At 31.7% G+C, this 24369-nt stretch overlaps 2 protein-coding genes across 2 annotated transcripts; one reads left to right on the top strand and one right to left on the bottom strand.

Annotated features, from left to right (window-relative positions):
- The first annotated feature begins 5035 nt into the window (after positions 1-5035).
- Positions 5036-10010, top strand: LOC103499837 (cinnamoyl-CoA reductase 1-like). Its single transcript, XM_008462956.3, has 5 exons — positions 5036-5285; positions 5421-5575; positions 7122-7307; positions 7424-7776; positions 9688-10010. The coding sequence occupies exons 1-5, from the start codon at positions 5153-5155 to the stop codon at positions 9875-9877; spliced, it is 1017 nt and encodes a 338-aa protein (XP_008461178.1). The 5' UTR covers positions 5036-5152; the 3' UTR covers positions 9878-10010.
- A 1623-nt stretch (positions 10011-11633) lies between these two features.
- Positions 11634-15437, bottom strand: LOC103499838 (uncharacterized). Its single transcript, XM_008462957.2, has 5 exons — positions 14507-15437; positions 13228-13285; positions 13042-13125; positions 12794-12935; positions 11634-12221 (listed from the first exon to the last, which is right to left on the bottom strand). The coding sequence occupies exons 1-5, from the start codon at positions 14991-14993 to the stop codon at positions 11880-11882; spliced, it is 1113 nt and encodes a 370-aa protein (XP_008461179.1). The 5' UTR covers positions 14994-15437; the 3' UTR covers positions 11634-11879.
- Positions 15438-24369: the final 8932 nt, after the last annotated feature.

Below are 24369 nucleotides of genomic sequence, written 5' to 3'. Positions count from 1 at the left end.
ACACGATCGGTAGTCTAAAGCCGTTGGAAGCCTACCTTTCTACTCGAGTAATTATTTTCTTTTTCCAAGAAACCAAACTTTCATCGAAAAAAACATCGATAACTGTCATTATCTGTGTTTGGTGAGGTTTTGACTTTCATTACGATGTTGTGTTTGTCAAGACTTTTGAGCATATAGATGTAAGGAAAGATTCAATCTTATTAAATTCATTTACCTAAACATGAACTTTCAACCTAATATCATTTATGATACCCAAAGTAAGCATGGAATTCAAATTTGATAACAAAATTTGGTTTAAATTGCATAATTTTTTGTTTCTCTCGAGGAACAAAACATAAGTTGTTGGCTTACGTTGTTTTGTGGAGCATGTTGAAGTAATATATATACTTCACCAATCCCTTCACTTAAACATTCTCTTTCAAAAGGTTTGATCTTGGGATTTCATTATCAGTTAGGACTGTGAATAGTTTATTCGGGTCGGTTAACGGTCAAAATCAGCGACAACCCGACCTACTGAAAACATTTATATTCAATGGCACCAAACTTTGTTAATTTTATTGGCAAAACTAACCAAATTGTACCAAAGAAAAAACTTAGCAATTTGGTTCATTCAGCTCGATTTAGTTCTTTTTTCTTTTTATCAACCTTGTTTGGAACAAAGTTAATATTAATTTTAAATATTTTTCATCACTTCGAAATTTAAGAAAAAAAACCAAATGTTCTTTCGATCTTCCTTTATTTGTTAAAATAAAACCAACCAAAATTTTAACGATAGATCACCATAAATTAGATACAAATTTAGTCTATTGTTGATAGTTTGATATTTTATTTTATTTGTAGATTTTCATTTTTCATTTAATACAATTTTCTTATTTTTAATTAATCATTATTAATATTTATATTACTATTAACCTTTTAATGTAAGTCAACTAAGAGTTTAATTTAATCAATATTGTTTAAAGTCAAAAGGTTCCATATTTTAAATATCTCCCTTGTACTAAAAAACCTGTTTAATTAGCGAAACTATGGAATTTTCACTTTTCATTTAGGCTATTATGTGTTCAAGTTGTCAACAAACACGACATTAGTCATAGGTATCTATATTTTGTACGTGTAAAAACATGTCTATTATCTCATATATTTACTCCTAGATACATTTATTATGCGTATTCATCAAACAAATTGTATATGATTTATACTGAACGTTAGTATTAAGATGATTATAATTCAACTAACGTAAAATATGTATCATATATTAATATCAATTTTAAAAATGAAACATATAACTTTTAAAGAGGGAATAAACTATAATTTTCAAAAAAATGTAAATTAAGAATAAAGATTCTGTATGGATAATATTTTTGTGAATTACATTTACTTATAATAAGATTTACTATCGGATAATCATTGGAATGTTTTGAATATATTATTTAGTACTTCAAATAATTCAGTACGTGAATCTCGTTATATATATCATCATCTTTACGTTGTTTACGTTTTTTAGTCTAGGGCGTTTAAATTCTTTGACTTTATAGACGACTCTATCATGTACTATAAATTAGTATTTCTAATAAAATAGTTCTTTCTTTACTCTATGGATGTAGCTAACACACGGTTAATAAACCACATAAATCTTTGTATTGTCCTTGAAGAAGTTATGTTTAAGATATCTTTTTACTGCTGACAACACGAGCACACCTCATATGACATCAAATTTATTTTATTGGTCTCGAAGTCTCCTTTCAAATATTGCAATACATATTTTTCACCACCAACTTATTAACTATGAAATTTCAAAACCTATATGTAACAAACATTCATTCATTTTTACTTCGTTGATGCATTTATTTCATTACATAGCAATCGATCTTTCTTATTTAAAAAAATAATGGAATTAAACAATAATGAGTAATTGAGTTCGTTGATATCAAATCAAAAACGTAATAATTCGTTTTTCTTATGCTTTGATAAGTTCATTTTCATCTCTAACAGTGAGCGATTGGTATATAACTGATAGTACATATTTTATGTTAGTTGAATTGAAATCATTTTAATTTTAACAATTCGTTATAGGACGAATATTTTGTTTGATGTATTCATACATAATACATATGTATCTAAGAGTATGTATACAAAATATAAATATATATATATATATATATATATATATATATATATATATATATATATATGAATTAATATCATATTTGTTGACAACATGAACATAAATCGTAGTTTAACTAATCTATTTATATTTTAAAATAATAATAGTAAAAAGAATTCGAATAGTTTCGTCTCTAACTAATTAATCTTCAAATCTTCCTATCAGTAATATTTATTTTTATTGAATTTGAATTATATATTGATATTATTAATGATTAATTAAAAATAAGAAAATTTGTTTTGAATAACAAAACTATTAAAAATATTTACAAATACACTAAGATATCACGGTCTTGCATCTATTAATGATATAGATAGACACAACTGGTAGTTTATCACGATCTATCGTTGATAGATAATAACATTTTACTATATAAATAAATATTTTGGTTCGTTTTGCTCTATTTACAAATAATACTGAAAATCAATTGCAATTTTGAATGAATACCGGCATGCCTTTGAAATGCTAATTATGTTTTGAACTCCTTTTAAATGAAAAAAACTATCTCCACAACCAACACGATCCTTTCAACATACTAATTTATTCTCATTCACAAATTTTTTTTGAGGACGTTCAGAGAAAACCGCCCAACATACAAAATGTTATAAATTAAACACATTTAACTATTGAGTTTCTATGATTGAACCACTAATAAAGCAATAAAAAATGAACCAAAATACTTATCTATATACAGTAAAATGTTAAATAAAGTAAAATAAACCAAAATATCTATCAGTGCATTGATCAATATCGATAAAAATTTACCAGTTCCTATCTACGTCGATAGAATCTGAAATTTTGCTCTATTTTATAAATACTTTTAACAATTTCACAATTTACAATAATTTTCCTATTTAGCTTTCCTCACTCGCACATACTTTTTAAGAAAATACCCGGAAGATTCTCAAACATCAAAATTGTTTTAAATTAAACACATTTAACTATAGAGTTTCTATGATCAAACCACAAAAAACGAAGATACACACACCTTAGTATAGCTAACAACTTTCAATTCTCGAAAACGTTTCTTAATTATGCATTTATACCGTCAAATTTTCTACCATCGATTTACCGATTTCACTCATACAACCCTAAAAACAACCCTATTTTTAATTTTCATTGGTCCTCCCACCTTCCAACATAGATTTACCAAACTTTTCTAACAAATGGCTTCTTGGCCAATTAGGGTCCATTAAATAAAAAAAAAAAAATCAACTCTTATTATTATTATCATTATGTATAATTTTCTTCTCAACCACACCATGAATTTCTCTTTTTCTCTCTTCCTCCTCATCCACCAACTCCATCTTATCAATGTGCTTCACTTTATTGTGGCCCTAACTCAAAGCATTTCCCATCACAACATAAAAACATCCCTTTTTTTTTTTTCCTATCTAATTTCTTTATTCCAAATTTCATTTCCTTAATTGATTTTTCACTCTATCACTCCTAACAAAACTTCATTTTATTTTCTTATAACTCTATTCCAATACTTGCTAATAACTTACCCATCAACTTTATAACTTTAATTAGGTACCGAAAAGTTAGCGATATTTTTCCTAAATTTCAATTTTATGTTAAATAAATTTTAATTTAACAATAATTAGCATGCATTTATTCTTTCGTTGGGACGAAATATTCATTATAATCCTTAATTCTAAAATTCCTAGTACTAAAAATATTCCATTTTGTATTTAAATTTTAAAATCATATGACCCTAAATATATTAAAGTTTTTAGTTCTTTCATAAATAAATAATTAAACATTTTTTTATGAAAAATTGTTTTTAAAAAAATAGAATGTTTGAAAAAAACATTTACATTTAGTAGAAAAATAAGTGTAAACCTTTTTTTTTTTTTTTTTAGTGATTTTGCTTCATAGAGTGTAAGTAATTGGTTAAAATTTTTTATTTTTTTTATGTAAATTTGATTATTTTATTAATATATTTAGTGGTCAAATTAAAAAATTAACGAATTAAAATCCACTTGTTCTATGTGTGACATCTCAAGTGGTGTATCCACATGTTTAAATATCTTTATGAAAATAATAATCATAATTACAATTTATTAGCATATTAAAACAATAAAATCAACATGCTTATATATATATATATATGTTTATAAAAATAAAGATCGCAATTCATTACACATTAAAACAATTACATCAAATAAAATCAACATATTTTCTTTTTGACACGACCCAAAGAATTTCTAATACACAAAAAGCTAATCTAAGAATTTTGCAAAAATAAATATATCTTAATTGATATCAAATTATTACTAAAGGTTAATTCTCTATCTCTGGCATCATCAATGAAACAGACAAATGAAATTTAAGATTAAAAAATTGTCAAAAATAAAACATTTGACAAATATTATCAATCATTATTTTAGTAATTTTATTTTATAAAGTGTAAATAGTTTATTAATTTCTTATTTAGAAAAAGAAAACTACTTTAACATACCCAAAAGAAAATTATCAAAACCAAAACCGTTAATTTTCTTAAAAGTAAGAGTAAAAAATGATAAAACTGACAATTATTTACAAAATCAAATGTAATAGATTTTTTTATTATTCATAAATATAATAAATGTGACCGTATATTAATAAATAGAGATTCATAGATACTATCGATATAGTTTACGAGAGTGTTTCGTGATGGACAAATAATGTTTTATTTTATTTATAAATATTTTGATTTAATTTTACTATATTTGAAAATAGTCGAAGGATGACGTGGAGGTAGTGATTTTACGAAACTATTTTTCCCTATAAAAGAAGAATAAGAAATGAAAATTAGAATTACCGGTGTTAGGTGAGCGGTTAAATTGCATCAAACATTTTTCCTTTTTTGTTATAAAATGGGACCAAAGAGTTCAAACTTCAACATTCTTCTTCCTTCCTTTTCAACTTTTTCCTTATTTTCTCTCTGTTCCACCGAACCTTTTCCACTTACTTACACGCATTCTCTCCAATCCAATAACCATCATGCCGGTTGACACTTCTTCATCTCACCCCTCCACCGTATGCGTCACCGGCGCCGGTGGCTTCATTGCCTCTTGGATCGTCAAACTCCTCCTCCAGAAAGGCTATTTCGTAAGAGGAACTCTCAGAAATCCAGGTTAGAGATTTTCTTTTTATTACTTAATTAACCTAATTCGTTATGTATTATTTCCAGTGTGAAATTAATGTCGGAAATTCCTCTCGGTTTTGAGCAGGATTATTAATTACTAGGAGTTTCCTTTTGTTGTTACAGAGGATCCGAAGAACAGGCATTTGAGAGAACTCGAAGGTGCGGGGGAGCGGTTGAGTTTGTATAAAGCGGATCTTCTTGATTTCGAAAGCCTTAAAGCGGCGATCGACGGCTGCGATGGCGTTTTCCATACGGCATCGCCTGTGACTGACGATCCGGTTAGTCATTTGCTCTCCGCCATTTTTCTCGTTCGATTTTATTTTTGGTTTTGCCGGGAAAATTAGAATGTTGGATATAGAAAATGGCAATCCTATCAAAAAGAAGATATATTGCTTTATTTAGTGCATGCGTGGTTTCATTATCATTTGTTGGCCTCGGCCCCACCGCACACCAAATACATCATAATACCCATGACATGACGTGTCTTTTTCCCATTCTCCTCCTGTGTGTTTTGTTTATCATCAAAAAATTTAATTCTACAAATTTCCCCTTTAGCCCACAACTTTAGTATGTTTGTGTGATCACTGCTGCTTAGTACTTCAAATTAATATGTATATGTATCTAAATCGACTTTCAAATATTCACTCTTATTTGTATAACTTTCAATTTATAAAAAAAATTAAATTTTATTTTTATCTATTGACTTTAATAAAGAATTCTACTATCTTCCTTTGGAAAAAATATGTTAACTATGGTAAAAATACCATACATAGAAAATAAATTTAATTTTAAAAATTTATATTTGTTTCCAAAATTTGACTTAAAATTAAGGTGGATGAAAAAAAAAAACACCATTTCAAATTCTTATTTATTATAATTATTATTGGTCTTCAAATATTAACTTTAATTTTTAAAAATATTTTTAAATGGTATATGCTGTGAAGAATTCATAAAATGGTATATACAATGAAAATAGTCGTAAACTTATAATGTATTTGGATTATCTTTTAAAATGTTTAAATTTGGAAAAAGAAAAGAATCATTTTATAAAAGTTCGAGGCGTTTTTCAAGATATTTTTTTAAAAATGAGATTGAAAAATAATATATTTTAAAAAAAAACTTATAACCAAAATTTTAAGAAAATTATGTACATAAATACTTTTAAAAAAATATAACAAAATATGAAAGTCATTTAAAATAATGTTTTTAGAAAAAGGAAAATTTTTCTAAATATAACAAAATATCAAACTATTTATTTATAGCCCGTATAATAAAATTTGAGGTATTGCCGGCGTTGTCGACGGAAACATTCTTGTTATATTAGACGGTGAATCTTTGTGCTGTTTTTGAAATTATTCTTATAAATATTTTACCTCTTTTTTTATATTTTTAAAAAGAATCTTACAAAAAAATTGTTTTCCATAAATAATCTATTAATTTTAGAAAAGGAAAGATTATCAAGTTAAACTTTTTATTTAATATATATGGTATAGTTGAGACGACAATAGAAATGCGAAAAGTTATGGAAGAAGTTAGATCGCATCATCATCAAGCTTACTAATCAAGTCATCTAATTAAACGTTTACTGAAAAAGACAGTTGACTTCATCCCATGAATTACGTTTGTTGGTACACTTCTCTTATCTCATAAAAATTAAAATTTCCATTTTAATTACATAAAATAAAAAAAAAAAAAAAAAAAGAAGAACTTTTTTACATGCATTTGTTTTGTCAATGATTGTTAGATGATTTCCCTCTTTGCGCCATCCTTTGGGTTTGGGAGAGTGACAAGAATGGCGGTTGTGGTTTTCTTTAACTTTTACAGGAGCAAATGGTGGAACCAGCGGTCAACGGCACAAAGAACGTCATAATCGCGGCGGCCGAAGCCAATGTCCATCGCGTGGTGTTCACTTCCTCTATCGGTGCTGTCTACATGGACCCTAACCGTGGTCCAGACGACATCGTAGACGAGTCCTGTTGGAGCGATCTCGAGTTCTGCAAGAACACAAAGGTACAATCTCCTTCAATTTCCTAATAATTAATTATGACTAACTAAAGTGTTCTTAAACACTAATTTCTGATTATTTATGAACTGAGATTTTGCGATTGAATTTGGGGGATTTGCAGAATTGGTATTGTTATGGCAAAGCTGTGGCGGAGCAGGCGGCATGGGAGGTTGCGAAGGAGAAGGGGGTGGATTTGGTGGTGGTGAATCCAGTGCTGGTGCTAGGGCCATTGTTGCAATCCACCATTAACGCGAGCATAATTCATATACTGAAATACTTGACTGGATCGGCCAAGACTTACGCCAATTCCGTTCAGGCATATGTGCATGTGAAGGATGTGGCTCTAGCTCATATCCTTGTGTACGAGACTCCCTCCGCCGCCGGCCGGTACCTGTGCGCCGAGAGTGTGCTTCATAGAGGGGAGGTTGTTGAGATTCTGGCCAAATTGTTCCCGGAATATCCTATTCCTACCAAGTAAGAATTAACCTGAAAGTAAAATCTATACGTTTGATTTGATCCATGAAGAATCTATTTAATTTTATAGGAGTTTTGAAGATGTAACCACCACTCAAAAAGGAAATGGTATGATAGTAAAATGGATAAACTATTTACACCTTATTAAATATAACATCTATGCCACATGATATAGGTATGTCAAAAATTAATCTATTGTTAGAATGTTGTGCAAGTGATGACTTATGGCGAATATATAAGTTGGTGATAATTGACATGTCTTATTTAAAAGAAAATGAATTAAAATAGTATCATTTAGATAAAGATTTGAGGACCCAAATTTAGAAGTGCAACATTGATACGAACTGTAGTCATGCAATGACCTATTATTTCTGCTACCTAGCATCATAACTTTCAAAAAATTCTCTTCTCTTAGATAAAAGAGAAGGTGCGATATAAAAATTGAACTTTCTACCTATCCATTGAGAGTGTTAAGAGTGGATGAATTATGCTCATCCCTATAGGAATAACTAACCCTAAGTTTACTATATGAATATTTGAGTTTTGAATTTATTTGATTCATATAAAATTTAAGAAGAATGCTACACATCTCTAAACGTTCTTTTCTTATATCTACTAAGTTAGAAACTTTTAAAAGTTAATAAAATAAAAAAAAAAATAATATTTTGAAAAGACGTTTGTTTGCTATCTAAAATTTGACTATGCTTCTTTAAAAATAATTTCTCTCTTTTAGAAAATGTAATTTGTCACAGCAAGGAATTCTTACCAAACAATTTATCTATTAAAAAATCAAATTAGAAACTAAATAGTCGATGAACATACTGGGAACTTTTATCTATCGAGACAAAAGTAGGCTGTACTAAAATTGAAGAAACATGGTTCAATAAGGAAAAGTAGAAGAAAAGAACTTTGAATTATGCCTTTGGAATTTTCTAGGGGTTAAGTGAGGTGGTAGTAGGTATACCAACTCTGAATATTTGATCAATGATATAAGCAGCTAACTTTAATTTCTTAAAGAAATTGATGGATCACAAATGGCTCTTTTAACTAACCAATCAAGAATATTGAAATATAATTGTGGTGCTGAAAGGTTCTCACCAACCCCTCCCCTTGTGATCCTTATCACTTATTGTTGGACTGACCGATCCCATTACTACTTTTCCCTCTCTGTTTTCAAAGTCTTTGAGTTAAAGTCTATAGTCTGTTTTGTTATAATTAGTTTATTTCATACGTCTACACCAGCCTTGATTTGAAGACTTTTGGGTATGATACCATCATATTCAAACTCTTTCTATTTCTTCCAAATGTCAAAGTCTTTCATCAACATTATATTTACTTGCCTATTTAAAAAATACTTCAAAATGTTTTTAAATGCTTTTTAGGTGAAGTAACCGTCATGGGTTGAGCTTGTACTAAAATAAGGAGACATAGTTTCAATCCATGGTAATCACCTACTTATGAATGATTTCCTACAAATTTTCTTGATACTCAAGTGTTGTAAGGTCATGCTGGTTGTTCCGTAAGATCAGACTATAAAAAGATGTCTTTTAGGTGAAGTAGAGACACCACGAGTAGTATATTAATGTGTTTGAGAGCGATTTTGAGAATCGTTAAAAGAAATTTCGTTTGGTTTTATACTTTTAGATGCAATTATCATACCATCAAGATTGTTTTCGAGTTATTGAAAACATGTTTTCGAAGTGGTTTTAAACGTTTCAAAAGTGATATTAACTATTTAATAATCACGTTCAAACACACTCTAATAGTAAAATATTTTGGAAGGTTCAAGTAGTTTTTGTGTATTTCTAACGTAAACAAGCTTATACTATGAACCTTAAAATTTAAAGTCCGATTGTGACGTACTTTCACGAGAATATGTTATTCATACATGTGCATTTGTGTTTAATTCAGGTGCTCAGATGAAGTGAACCCAAGGAAGAAAGCATACAAATTCTCAAACAAGAAGCTGAAGGAGTTGGGATTGGAGTTCACTCCAGCAAAGCAGTGTCTATACGACACCGTTAAAAGCCTACAAGAGAAAGGTCATCTCCCAATTCCCACTTCTACTCAACCAGCAGATTCCATTCAAATTCAATCTTGAATCTTAGTTATATAGAAAATGTATGCTTAGAATTTGGGCAACTTATAAATTGAAATAATCTCTTTAATCCTTCAATGTTTGTAATGAGTTGTTCTTATTTTAAACATCATGAATGCAAGTAAGTTCTGCAAAAGCCTCCTGTAAATTGTTATGATCCGTATGTGATTTGATTCTGCAGCAAACTTTCCTTTCATTGATGATCCATAGTGTACACATTTTAGTCCTTTAGCTTGCAAGATCTCCCTTGAAATTGAGACTGTTGGGTTTTCTTGAGTATAAAATTTGAGCATGAGTAAAGGTTTAGACCTATGGCATGTAAGGAGCTTTATTATTCAACGTTATACTGATAAAATTACTTAGTCTCTAAATAAGTTTGTGTTATTTAGGATTCTTTAAGTTTAAATTTTGTGTTTGTCTAATAAGTTTTATTGAACAAAACTTAATTTTATATCCAAACGTTGAACATGTGAGAATCCTATTAGATACAAAAAAAAAAAAAAAAAAAAAAAAAAAAAAAAAAATTGAAAGAGAAAAAAGAAATTAAAATTCCTTGGATTTACTTAACACAAAATTATAAATATATAAGTTTAGAGATTAAATCTATAATTTATTAATCACCTCAAATCATTGTTCACTTTTCATACTTTTCATAGGAAGTGAACTTTAATTTTTTCATTTTTCTTTTCTTTCTTTTTTACCCTTTTTGAGTACAAGAAACTTTAATCATTAAACACATCAGTGTTTCAAAAAAAAAGCAAATTAGAAATAAAAAAAGAAGAAAACGAAATAAGTTTTCATTAAATTTAATTGTTATTAAAAGAGAAAAGTATTTATAAAAGCAGCTTTTAAGTGCCCCTTTAGTTGTCTTCCTAGTTCTTACAAAAGGAGACTCACAACAGTGCTTCCTTTCTTTTTGCTAATAAGAAGTAAAAAGGGAAGTGACAGTAATATATTAAGATTTAGAAAGAAAACAAAAATGATCAACAAACATAATCTACATCAGATTTAGTCCCATAAAACTAATTATTTCTTCTCTCTTTTCGATAGCATTTGAAATTTATAGTTTTCTTTTCTTCCAAAACTCTATGCTGCGAGCCTCTAATTTATTTTTAATAGAGTTTATAGGCTTAATTTTACAAATAAAAACTATCGCTAAAGCTCTTAGCATTTTGACTTTAGTTTGTTTATAAAAATTTGATTTTATTTTTAGTTTTTTTAAATTTTACAAATAAAAAAACTAAAAAAAGATGCACTTTTGAATTTTTTTTAAATGGTTAAAGAATAAAATATTTAACAAAATATTTATATTTTATATAAAAATCAAGTACGATGAATTTTATCTAATTTTGTTTTATGGGATATAAAAAGTTCATCAATTTTTCTATTTTTGAAACCATTTTTTTGGGTTCATTTCTCCTCCCGAAAAACTCCGTTGATTTTAAATTTTGAGCAAGAATTCGAATGTGTTAGAATTTCTGAAATTAAACAAAATCATTTGGAGGTTAAATTTCAAACTTTTATCCAAGAGGGGAAATGAACCCATCAACAAAAAAAAGGCAAAAGGTGCAACTTTTTTTCAAAATAGCAACAAATGAATATCAACAAGAACTCAACGGATTCGAAATCAAAGATTCGATTCCCCATTCCACATGTTGTAAAAAGAAAAAGAAAAGAAAAAAAAAACCAACAAAATGAGAGCTCATGTTAGAAGTAGAAGTGGAACCAACATCATGGTTCTAAATATAAATTCTAAATATAAATAACCAACCACATTGCTTGAAGTAATAGACGACCAACAGAACTCATTCTAGCTGTCTTCTGTATCCAATTCAGTTTATACACAAAATCATTGATAAAATTTACCCCATTGAAAGAAGTGGCGAATGGATCCCATCAAGGAATTTACAAGCCATCATTACAAAAAAGAAAGAAAAGAAAAGAAAAAAGAACTCTGGAAGCTAATTACAATGAGGCAAGGTTCAAAAGCTACCAATGGTTTCTTTTATAGTTCCAAGTTTTTCAAAGCCTCTGGCATTTTCTCATTAGGATTAAGCTTCATTTCACCATCTCTTTCTCCTTTCTCTGCTGTTTGTGTCTCTATACATTCTGTAAACCTAAAGCAACTGATGAGATGGTCATTAGTTAACCCAGCCACCTGCATGAATGTATAGATGACTGTTGGTCCTACGCTTCGAAACCCTCTCTTTACGAGATCCTTGCTTATCACCTCTGCTTTCGATGTCTTATCCGGGACTTGACGTGGGTACCGGAACTGACTGATGATTGGTTTATGGTTCACAAAGTTCCACATGTACACGTTGAAGGAACCAAATTCATCAATTACCTATACCACAATGGAAAGAGGTAAAGATAAAAATTAGAAACTGTTTCGCACGGTAAGTTGAGTTTTGAAGTATGAAGTTAAGCTGTTGGAGTTAAGAAGTCTGTATTTGAAGTAGAGTTGTTTAGGTTGAAGTTAGGAACACTAGAGATAAAGAAGAGAGAGGGAAAGATGAAGCTTCTTGATAAATGTGCAAACTTACATAGCTGTTGAAGTAAGTGAAGATTAGTATCACATCGACTTATAAAGCCAGTGGGCCAAACACCTCTATTAAAGACATTTCTTCTCCTCTCTCTTTCATTGGTTTGTGATTAGACATTATTAACAAGACATATTAAAAACTTAAGAAACCAAACCCAACAATGATCTGCATTAAATGGAAAGGTAAACGATATGACAGGTTATAAATCATTAGATGGGTAGGGGAGCGGAGCGACTGTGTGTTTGCATGCCAGACAAGACAAGAATTGTCAAACAGAGCGCATTCATTCAACATAGGCAACATATTTGTCTGTTTTATGCAATAAAGCAAACTAATATACAATTCGATAGGAGAGGCAAGAGTTGGCATCTACCTTGCACATTTGACGACCATTTTCAATGATAGCTCGAATCTTGAGTTCTGACAGTAAAGAAGTAGCAGCACTTCCAGGAGCAACCATTTTTTTCTCGTTTAATTTCGAAACGACAGTTGGGTCGAAGTCCAAAAAAATTTCCCTTAAGTACACATTAGCATACCATTGAAGTAATTGCTTGAATAAAATGATAACACTACACTCAATGCTAAAAAATAAACATAATAAACTCAGCAGTAAAGTAATACCTAAATAGATGTCTTTTGTTGAGGATGGCAGGCCATGTAAGTTCAGCCAATGCACCCGATAGGCAAAGCAATTCAAACAATTTTCTGCAAGTGGGGGATTTTTTAGCGATTAAAGATAAAGTAAGTGAATGGAATTTGATGCAAATATAGAAATAAAGAAAATATGAAACTCGTAAAGTTACGCACTTGTCATCGTGAACTGGTACTCCCCATTCTTCGTCGTGAAAAGCAGCATAACATGGATCTAGTGAAAAGAGAAAAACAATCATTCTTAGGTCCCCAAACAAAATTGAAAAGATCTTAGAGAGATAGAGCAAAAATTCTCGATTCTGGATGAGTCATGAAATTGGCAACCATAGCCTAAAGGAAGGCGTAAACAATTTTAGTGAAAACCAGCAACATACTGAGTGGTGCACATTACATTCAGCATTTCAATCCCACATTTGCTTAATGAAAAACTAGACATAAAGTCCACGAACAAAGGGTAAAATTTAAAGATGTTGTCCAAGTTTGTGATGAAAGAAAAGCTGGAACAGTCACTAGGATGGAGAAGATAAATTTTTGTGAGGTGGGGGCATTAGGAAATGGAATTATATTAGAGAGAAGAGAGAGTCCAATTTGTAAGCTATAATATGAACCTGCTTGAGGGAAACATGTGAAACGACTCTCATCAATAAGATACTTAGCTATATCATTTCTTTAACTCTGGAGCCCCAGCTAGTCACGAACTTAATTTTGTGAACCATAAAATAACAAATAATCTGCTATCTTAATAAACGAAAGATTTCAAGTTTCGAAAGGTAAAGTGGTCTCGATACTAACAAGATGATCACTTTGAAAAACAAAAATTAAAAGGTAACTTGAGGCCAAACTTGCTAAGGCAGCACACAGTCCAGTAACACATAGCATATAAATCAGCCTTGATTTATTATCTTCAGTTTGAAATTTACCATCACAACTCAAAAAGGATGGAGAAGAAAGAAGTAGAAAAGGCTCACTAGTTGGGGAAATTATGTAGGGGTCGAATCTATTTCCATGGTTGATGGATGAAAAAATGTTTTTCTACATTGTGGCTGTCGATGCTAGATTTCTCCAAGAGTGTACAAGAGCACAGTGAGGAATGAAGAGCCGTATCAGATAGCAAGAGGAAAACCACTAATGAGATGAAAATCAACTACTCAAGATATATGAACCTAGCCAATCAGAACAGCAAATGCTCTGCATGTTGCTTGCTCAAACTTTCGACATCTTATGACTGTAGTCCTTTATAATCATGAAAAGAACACTACTAGAATCCACATTGATATAATGAACTTCAATCCTTCATTTAATAATCAACTTGACAATGCTCATAACTTAGTCGCTGACTAAATGGCAACGCAGACAAGATAAGAACACCATTTTTATCTTAACCCATTTTAGCTAAAAGAAACGAACAGAAAATTTAAACTCAATGTACAAGTACCTGTATTAGGCGTTACCCAAGCACATCGTTTTTTGGACTCTAAGCAACCAACTGTATCCGCCACCACGGCCACACTTTCGACACCAACCTTTTCAACAGCCTTGTCAGCCCCCTTAACCGTACTACATTGCTTCCTTCTCAAATTCGGACCACGCTGTCTCGTACCTCTTGCACTGGACGCCCGACTATTAAACGAATCAGACGACGCATCCGAAGAACACGAGGCATTCATTGACAGATTGAGAATCGCCTGGTGGCGATCCTGTTGCCTTAAAACCGATGGAACTGTAACGCATTGAGGCGGAGACAATGGCACCCTTTTGTCCTTTGATTCAACTTCTTGACGAGGCTTCTCAAGCTTCTTCAATGGCTTCACACCAGGTTTTCTAGTCTCTACAGTTCGCGCTTTGTTCCCAGTAGGCCCAAGAACCGGTCGTGAATCGGAATCCGCCACATTCATAGACCGGATTCTCGGAGGGCCTGACATTTCAGTGAAATTTCTTGTTCTCAATTAAAAAATGCACAAACAAAATCAATAATCACCACAACCACAATTTTGGGTGTCGAAATCAAGCAGGGGTCAGACTAAACCAAAAAAAAAAAAAAAAGAACCCCTTTACTTCATTTGAGCAAAAAAGGTCAAAAGGGGTTTGAAACAGTAGGGTTTGGGAGTGAATGGGAAAGAAGAAGAGGCAGAACCCTAAGTGGGTTTGAAAAATGGAGCGACATTGATGAAGAAAAAAGAGCTCAAAGAGGGAAAAACTTATCTGGAAGAAGATGATGAAAAATTCGCAACGGCCATGATTGTGTTTGAGAGTATGAAAATCAAAAGGGAAAGAAGAGAGAGAAATGGGAAAAATATGAGAAAGTGAGGAGAAATTTTTTTTTGAGGGTTGAGACTCAAAATTTTTTGTTCGACTTTCCTGCTGAAGAAAGCAACGAATCGAGAGAGAGAAGGGTGGGGGTGAGAGAAAGGAAAATGACAGACCAGTCGTGGACTGCCACGTCAGTATCGGTGGGACTGTAGGACGTTGAGCTGGAAAAAAATTATTCAACCCCATCACCCTTTTTATGCAAATTCAAATTTTATTTTAATAGGGACCAAATTGCAAATATCTTTTCAGGTATAACGTACAAAGGACTATGTTTTCAAAAACAAACATGTATAAGGACCGAAATAGATATTTCAAAAAGCTTCAAACATCTTTTGGTTTTTTCTCTTTTTTAATAACTTACATTAACTTTTTTTTTTTATAAATATAGTAATATTTCAAAATCTATCGATGATAACAGACACTGTCGATATCACTCATAAAAGTCTATCGATGAATGGATTCTAAAATTACATCAAATTTGTCGATTATCATAATTTTCTTTTCAAAATATTTGCATATCGAGGAATTCATGTGAGTAATAACTTTCATGTAATAAAAGATGCAGAAGTTCAAAAAGACTACTTTATTATTTTAAAAAAATATTATATTGAACTAACAAGATATTATTTTCAAATTTTATTAAAAGAATATAGATTGAATTCAAATATTTGAAGGTATAAAGACTAAAATAAAATTAACTTCGATATATAAGGACCAAGATGACATTTTTACTCTTTTTATTTTTTATTTTTTTAACAAATATGAAAGCCAACTCCTAAGATGAGAAAATAGAAATATTTATTGAATGAACATAAATTTCTTATTTATATTCAACTATGTAAATTTTAACATTTTAATTAAATGATATATATATATATATCCTAAAATATATAGGGTATGAAGAAGGAAAAAAAAAACAGTACAATTATATATTGCAATAATTTATGCATGATTAAAAGGGCCAAATTTAGAAGATTATTCATATGCTTAATTGCCAAATGAAACAACTTTAATTAAACTATGTTTAGGTTAATGTAAATTTTGAATGGTGTTTTTTTTTATAGCGGCAAAAACTCCGGTTGTTTATTTGTTTATTGTTTTTTACCATCATATTTTTTCAATTATTATATAGAAAGAAATATCTGTTTTTACTTTGAACGGTATAAATACGTCTCTGTACACGAATAATTTCATCAAAGTTTCACTTCAAACATTATAAATATCACAACTTTTTGACATTAATCTTGAAGAACGGTGTATGATCTAAATTTGCCAATATTTAATTTAAGTTCAAAATTGAATACGATGAATCAAAAATCTTACCATTAAAATTTAGGATTTTTTAAAAAAAAAATTAGAATGAGGATACATTTACATAGTTCCATTATAATTTATATTTGACAAGGTTATGAGGATCCATGAAAATTAAAAAATAAATAAATTAAAAAAAAAAAGATTTGTTTTTATTCATAAAATAAGATAAATGCAATGAAATTGATGTAATTGGTATCTTTGAATTCTTTAACCATTCTTAATTATATGTAATTATAACACACAACAATATTATATGATTCCTTAGTACAATATTTTATGTTTTCTTTAGGATTCAATATTTTATGATTTTATTTCCATCATTATGTTATTTATTATTATTTTTATTGTGATGAAACTATAGTTTTATTTATTTATTTATTATGTTACATTATTAGCAAATAGTTTATGATAAGATTGATCATTAAAATTTAAAATTATCTTTTCTACTTAAGAGATAAAAAAAGGTTAGAATATGAAAGTTTTATCTATTTAGTTTAATAATTTAATTTCAAATATTTATGAAATTATATTTTAGGGTGCGTTTGGGGGAAGGGTTGATTTAGGGAAGGGTTAGTGTTAAGATAAAACTAGTGTTAAGTTAAACCTAGTTTTATCATAACCCTTGTTTGGGGGAAGGGTTTAAAAAGGTAGTTTTATGATAATATGTGTTTGGGGGAAGGGTTAGGTGGGAAGAGTTAATGGGGATTTTATGATAAAATGTGTTTGGGGGAAGAGTTAGGTGGGGAGGATTAATGGGGATTTTATGATAAGATGTGTTTGGGGGAAGGGTTAGGTGGGTAGTTTAATGGGAATTTTATGATAAAATGTGTTTGGGGGAAGGGTTAGGTGGGTAGGTTTATGTGGATTTTGTGATAAATTTTATTTGGGAAAATTGTTAAATGGGTTAGGTTAATTAATTTTTTATGTGGTATAATATTTTTAAATTCAATTGTAAATATCATAAAAAAATTATTGCATATTTTTTTACGAAATCCTCGAATCCGTATTATTCTCCTATTTTATTTGTTGTATGTGTAATGTTATTAAATTAATATATACAGTTGGCCAAATTAAAATAAATTTATGAACATATTGTGATAAATTTATTACAGTTAATTTCTTATAAAGATAAAAAAATTATTCAATATTTCTAATGGGCGATAGCGAAGTCATCCAATTTTAAACCTATATAAATAGCCGTTATAACGCTTTTCGAAAATTGTGACTAGTTTCTTTCATTTAAAATAAACATTAGGAATGAAGAAAAGAAGTTCTTGACAATATAAAATGCATAAACCATCGAATACATGATACAGAAAAAAACGTAACGAAATAATAAGCAACACAGGTCACTACAAACAGAAACTATCTCTCTATGTCTCGTAGGAGGACTCTACAGAAGCCCTCCCTTTCATCCTCAGGCATGAGTACGAAACCCCGAAGGTCGTCCATACGAGACAAAAGATGTCTTTGCAATAACGCCCTATCCAAACTCGTAAGTTCTGGCATCTCACGCAATATGCGGAAAAATTCCGTGCGCACGTGGTTGTCATTTGCAAGGTTGCGTGCTGGCCACTCCGCAATCTGCCTGAGTTGCTCGTTTGTTTGGTCGAGCGCCAGATGTATCGCTTCAAGCTCGAAGTCTCGCTGACTTCCCCTCTTCCTCTTCGATCCACTTGATCCGGTCCTACCCTCTGAAGCGCGAGAAGGTCGGGATGCACGTACATCGTTCTGCGAGATGTCAACTCCCTGGCTGTACACGGGCGGGAAGTCCTCGTTTCCATCCCCCATATCAAATCTGTCATATCCGCCACCTGGCTCGTTAGACCCCACGTCCGCGAATGTCTCAGCGAACCGACCGGTCGCCCTATCGCGACCAAATACATATGTAAGCTCGTCGTAATACGGGAATGGTTTGTTCAGGAGTCCTTTCGCTGCAGGATGCGACTGCGGGCAGAAAAAAAAATATGACGTATGAGTACTAATTTAAAAATTGTTTACTAAATGTAAATTGTGAACGTTGTGTGACGTTTAAATTATATTCCATACCCTAACCCAATTATCGAATAATTCCTTCTCCGCAACGATGCATTTCTCTTCATCGTTCCACCCAAAGCCACTGCACGCTGGGCCCCGCATTTCGGCAATGGCCTGGAACGTTCGCTTCAGTGTCTTGATCCTACAATCAATTACAGTTGTTGCTCGTACCTGACATCCAGGTAGTTTCTCTGCCATCATGCGTACCAACTGCGCAAGGTATCCTGGGCGGAATGTACCATTATCTGATTTCCAGCCCCCCATTGACACTAGCTCCATTAAACATTCGACAAGAGTCCCCTCCTCCTCCCTCGTCCAAACATGTCTCGGTGCACGATTTGAGGTTGACATACTGAGAATCAGAAATTAGAAAAAATACATGCAGTACATAAGTAATTTCACCATTAAACTCCAAAGTAAAATAGGCATGATACAAATTATGGCACGCGTACAATACATATGCAACAGGCCATATTAGTTTTTACAGTACATGTTAGACACGATAGAATTGTGACGAAGTCATAAAAAACTTGTTATCTAAATTTGTCTTAGCTAAGCGTTACGGAACTGCCAATCGGTGAACATCGATGCGGCTAGGTTGTCGCGCCACTGAGACCACTCGTTTGTTGTCTCAATGTACTGAATGTCTTCTGAAGCGGTGGTCGTTGCGTACGTGGAGTCCCCCTCGTCCTCATCCTCAACGTCGTCGCAATATGTCATTTCCCTGTTGATCAAATTGTGAAGCAACGCACATGCTAGAATGGTGCGACACTGGACTTGCAGGGGATAATACGACTTTCCACGAAGAATGGCCCAACGACCCTTTAGAACACCGAACGCGCGCTCAATAACATTCCTTGCGGAGGAGTGCTTCATGTTGAAGTACTCTTTTGCATTTGTTGGCGCATTTGCAGCACCACGCCACTCTTGCAAATGGTACCGCTGGCCTCTGTACGGGGCGAGAAACCCCTCCGCGTTTGGATATCTAGCATCGCACAGATAATAATATCCTGTTATTAAATGGTTTGTTTATGAACTTTAAATAGGTAAGTAGGAAGCGACGGTGTTTTATTATAAACATGATATACCCTTTGGCACTTGTAGTCCATTTTCTCGTGAAATCGCATCACGTAGGATCCGCGAGTCTGCTGCAGATCCTTCCCAACCGGCGAGGACATAAACGAAATCCCCTTTCGTGTCACAGACCCCAAGAACGTTTGTGGCAATTTCCCCCTTACGCGTTCTGAAAGTAGGCCGATCTCCTGCGGGGACGTTCACCTTTATGTACGTCCCGTCTAACGCGCCAAGACAGTTCTGCAGGTTGAAAGGAACACAATGAATTAACTGCGATGTACCTAAAGGTCAATTATAGTGAACTTCTAGGATGCCCACCTCGAAACACTTCCAACGTTGATCATTGCAGTTACTTGTTACCGGAACAGGTCTCTTTATCAACTCCTCGTACAGTCGAAGAACAGCCAACAATACGATGTTGAAATGTCGAGATACTGTCTCACCGGAGCGTACAAATTCTCGTTGTATGACGCGGTTCTTCACGTCATGAGCGAGGACATGCAAGAACATTGCTACCATTTCCTCAACATCGACAATTTCAGTTGAAGAAAGACCAGCGACATTTCTAAGTAAATGGCATAGAATTGCGAATGTTCGCCTATCCATCCGCGTGCTTTGCCGACACACAAGATCTGACTCGTGTATCATGCGAAAGTAAGCAAGCTCCCTAATTCTATGGCGTGTATCGGGCGGTGTATGTGGGAGACGCTTATTGTTGTTCATTAATAGCTCCAACGTCAGTAAAATCTGACGTTGGGCCAACGTGAATGCAGTTAGAACTCCAATAAGTGTTTGTTCATCCATTACAATGTATGTAAAGTTCCCTAAAAACATGTACTATTTAAAATTAGTACAATATCGATATATTGTAAAAAGATATGTAAACTTAGTAATATCCCTATTTAGTAAAACTATAAACATAGAACAAAAAAATTAGATTATTTCAACAATTGAAAACCGAACAATAAAGAAGGTTATTTCAACAATTTTTACAATCTATTTTAGTTCTAAAATAAGTATTTTAAAAATAGAAATGAAATTTGTTGGAAAAAAAATTCAACGAAACATAAATAAGGTAAAAATAAAATAAAAAAGTATGTGGTGAAAACATATTAATAACTTTGTGGTTAAAATACAATTTCATACAAATGTGTGAGAATAAAATAACTTTATAAAAAGTTGAAGTTTCATTAGTTTTAAATTAAATATAAAAATTGGTATTAAATGAGGCTTAAGAACATTAGAATCGAGAATGGGAAAAAAGTTTGAAAATCACCAACATTTTTTCTTTCTTTAAAGTCACAATATGCTACATAACCTATTTTCTTTTTTCTTTTTAGGAAAAAACGTATTTTCAATGTATATATTTTTTTTAACCTAATTATTTCACAATATGCTACATAACCTAATTATTTAGAATGTATATGAATTTTTTTATGACTTCTATATTGCTCATAATTACTAATCTCAACATTTGATCTTCAAATATAAATTAACAAAATACAAAATATTTGAAGTGAAATAAATAATATATCATTTATGTTTTTTTATGAAAGAAATAAATACATTTTCGTTGGAGAGTTTTTTTATCTCTATTTTCTCAACCTATGTCCATTTTATAGTTCTTACAACTTGCAAAACTTTTTATAAGGCCACGAACTCTCAATTCTATATACAATAGTTTTTATTACACTTTTTAATTATTTGTTGGTAGAAAAATAAAAGTTATAATTTATGTTTAAAACGGTTTGGAATAAATTACAAAAAAAAAATGTGATTAAACTTTGGAACGTGTGTACTAAATTTTGAAAGCTTCAAACACATTTGTACAAACTTTATTACTATATAGAAAAAAAATTTGTTAAAAAACAGAAAATTAAAAGGATACATTATGTAACAAATTAACCCGAATGTTCTATATACAAAATGTTTATTATAAAATTATACAAAACCGGAAATAAACGAAAAAAAATAAAATACATTATCAAAGCCTACAAACGGCTATTACAAGAGTACCTCTTCAAATAATTTCGAACTTCTTCGTCGCAACGTCCTACATAAGAGAAGAATATGATTATTATTTGTAATTAAAACACAATAAAAAACGTATGAAAAAAAAATTAAATATACATACCTTTTTAGGACGAAAAATTAAACTCCAAATGAAGATTGAATCGGGAAACCGTAAAAATAAGATTGATTTTAATTTAGTAGCCTCAGAGTTTTGATTCCATTCCAAAAAAATGAATGGAATTCCATCATAGTTATAGGAAAATAAATAAAGGACAGAAATGTATAGAAAACATATAGCAAAAACCATAGACTAAAAAGACATGGAAGAGACAACGTACATGGTAACGGTAATGAATACAAAAGATAAGTTACAAGCACATAGAGGGTACAAAAGACACATGGTAACAGTAAAGAAGAAGAGAACTTACAAAATGTAACTTAAAACCACAGAGATGATACAAAGAGGAAGAAGAATGCAGTGAATCAAAAGAGGAAAGGTGCCAATATATAGGGGAAAGATGGGGCAAGTTGATAGGACTTGGAGGGAGGTCAACAAAAATATAAAGACCAAAATAGCAAAGTACAGCCAACTATCAATAAAATACAGGCCCTATCTCTCTGCAACTGACATAAAGCATAGCATAGTCAAAGCCTATATACTGAAACCTATAACAGAAGCATACCCTACAAAAACATGGAAGAGACAACACTGGACAGAAAGGAAGAAGAGACAACACTGGGCAGAAAGAATACAGAGAAGAGTAAAATAAATTTTGTAACAGAACAATAAAACAGAATAGAAGAGTGAAATTAATTTTGTAAGGAAATGTGAAGTCAAATCCATACACTAAAAAGACATGGAAGAGACAATAGTAAAGCAATAAGACATGGCAAAATAATAGAAACAATACATATACAGAACAATAGAAGAATTGAAAATTAATGTAACAAATTTGAAAATGAAACAATTGTACACAGAGAGGTAATACTAAAACAATTGTAAAAAAAAAAAACAACAATTGTAAGAGTATTACACAAATTTGAACTCATCATGGCCGGAATTGCATACATTCATTAAAAAATAACACATAGCTAAAAAATTGAGAACACAGAATACATAGGTAAACAATAGAGAACACAGAATACATAGGTAAACAATAGAGAACACAGAATACATAGGTAAACAATAGAGAACAGACAACACAAAGGTAAACAATAGAGAACAGACAACATAAAGGTAAACAATAGAGAACAGACAACACAAAGGTAAACAATAGAGAACAGACAACAGAAAGGTAAACAATACAGAACAACACAGAAGACATAGGTAACAATACAGAACACATAACACATTGGTAAACAATAGAGAACAATTCAGCAGAAATTATAACTCATCATCGGCTTTAAAAAAAAGTGGATTGAGAACTCCAAACCTCCCTACCAAGCTCCAATGGCTACGTGAAGAATCTGTCCTATTGCCAATCGAAGGACCCGAGAGCATAAACGAACCACGGCGGCAAGAAGGTTTCAAGGAGCCAAAAGCCATGATTCCAAAAAGGAAATCGTGTTCGGAGCCAACGAATTCGTCGGCTTCAACGAACACAGAAGCCCTTTCGGAGTGAGAGAGACGGATGAGAGAGATTTAAAGAGAGATTCGGCGTAACGAAATCCGGTTTCATCGCGAAAACGCAAGGGCAGAATGGATTAAAGGTTGAGGGAGAAGACGAAACCATCGAATGGATTAAAGGATGAAACGGAAAAAACCCTAATCGACCGGACAAAAGATTACGAACAGAAACCATACAAAACTTGAGGGAGAAGACGAAACGAACGAGTGTATTAGAGGATGAAAGGAAAAAAACCAAAATCGACCGGACATTGGATGAACGAACAGAAACCCTAGAAAACATGAGGTAGAAGACGAAACGGTTCGTGGTTTCCATGCGGGAGATGACAGAAAGAAAGAAAAAGGAAAAAATATCGAGGAATAAGGGTTGAGAAGAAGATGAAATCGGTTTCAAGGAAAAATCGAAGACGGATTGCGCTGAAGGACGAAATGAAATCGGTTTGAAGGATAAATCGAAGACGAATTGCGCTGAAGGAGGAAACCGGATTCACGAACACGCGTATCGCCGTTCGAAGGAAGAGTGAAATCGTGTTAAGGAAACCCTAAACGGGGGTTAGGGTTGGGCTAACCCAACCCCACAGCCCAAACCCTAACCCCAAACACCCTCTTAGTGATAAGATTTGAAAAGACTCCATAATCTTTTATCTTCTTCAATTATATATAAAGACCTATCTTCAGTCATTTTCTTACAAACATTTGAATTTCTCACTACTTATTAGGTTCTTTTTCTTTTTTTACTCACTAGATGTGTTTTCTCTTTCTTGGCAAAGAAACGGTTATTTTTACTCATCATGGTAAGCCATAGATATGTGGGCATTTGTAACTCTTCACCAATTAATTAGTATCGTTTATTTAAAAGTCAAACATTTAAACAATATTTATGATAATGTGGTTTCCAGACATTTATGATTATAGGTTTGCGG

The sequence above is a fragment of the Cucumis melo genome, chromosome 1 (assembly GCF_025177605.1).
Source record: "Cucumis melo cultivar AY chromosome 1, USDA_Cmelo_AY_1.0, whole genome shotgun sequence".
Lineage (NCBI taxonomy): Eukaryota > Viridiplantae > Streptophyta > Magnoliopsida > Cucurbitales > Cucurbitaceae > Cucumis > Cucumis melo.
Note: the sequence above shows the minus strand (reverse complement) of the source record. Positions and strands in the feature narration are given on the sequence as shown.

Bases quoted from the DNA above. Each gene is read 5' to 3' on its own strand.
- LOC103499837 (XM_008462956.3), top strand. From the start codon at position 5,153: ATGCCGGTTGACACTTCTTCATCTCACCCCTCCACCGTATGCGTCACC. The intron at 5,286-5,420 runs GTTAGAGATTTT...TTGTTGTTACAG, and splicing joins AGGAACTCTCAGAAATCCAG to AGGATCCGAAGAACAGGCAT. The intron at 5,576-7,121 runs GTTAGTCATTTG...TAACTTTTACAG, and splicing joins CGCCTGTGACTGACGATCCG to GAGCAAATGGTGGAACCAGC.
- LOC103499838 (XM_008462957.2), bottom strand. From the start codon at position 14,993: ATGTCAGGCCCTCCGAGAATCCGGTCTATGAATGTGGCGGATTCCGAT. The intron at 13,286-14,506 runs GTACTTGTACAT...TCTTTTCACTAG, and splicing joins TTGGGTAACGCCTAATACAG to ATCCATGTTATGCTGCTTTT. The intron at 12,222-12,793 runs GTAGATGCCAAC...ATTGTGGTATAG, and splicing joins ATGGTCGTCAAATGTGCAAG to GTAATTGATGAATTTGGTTC.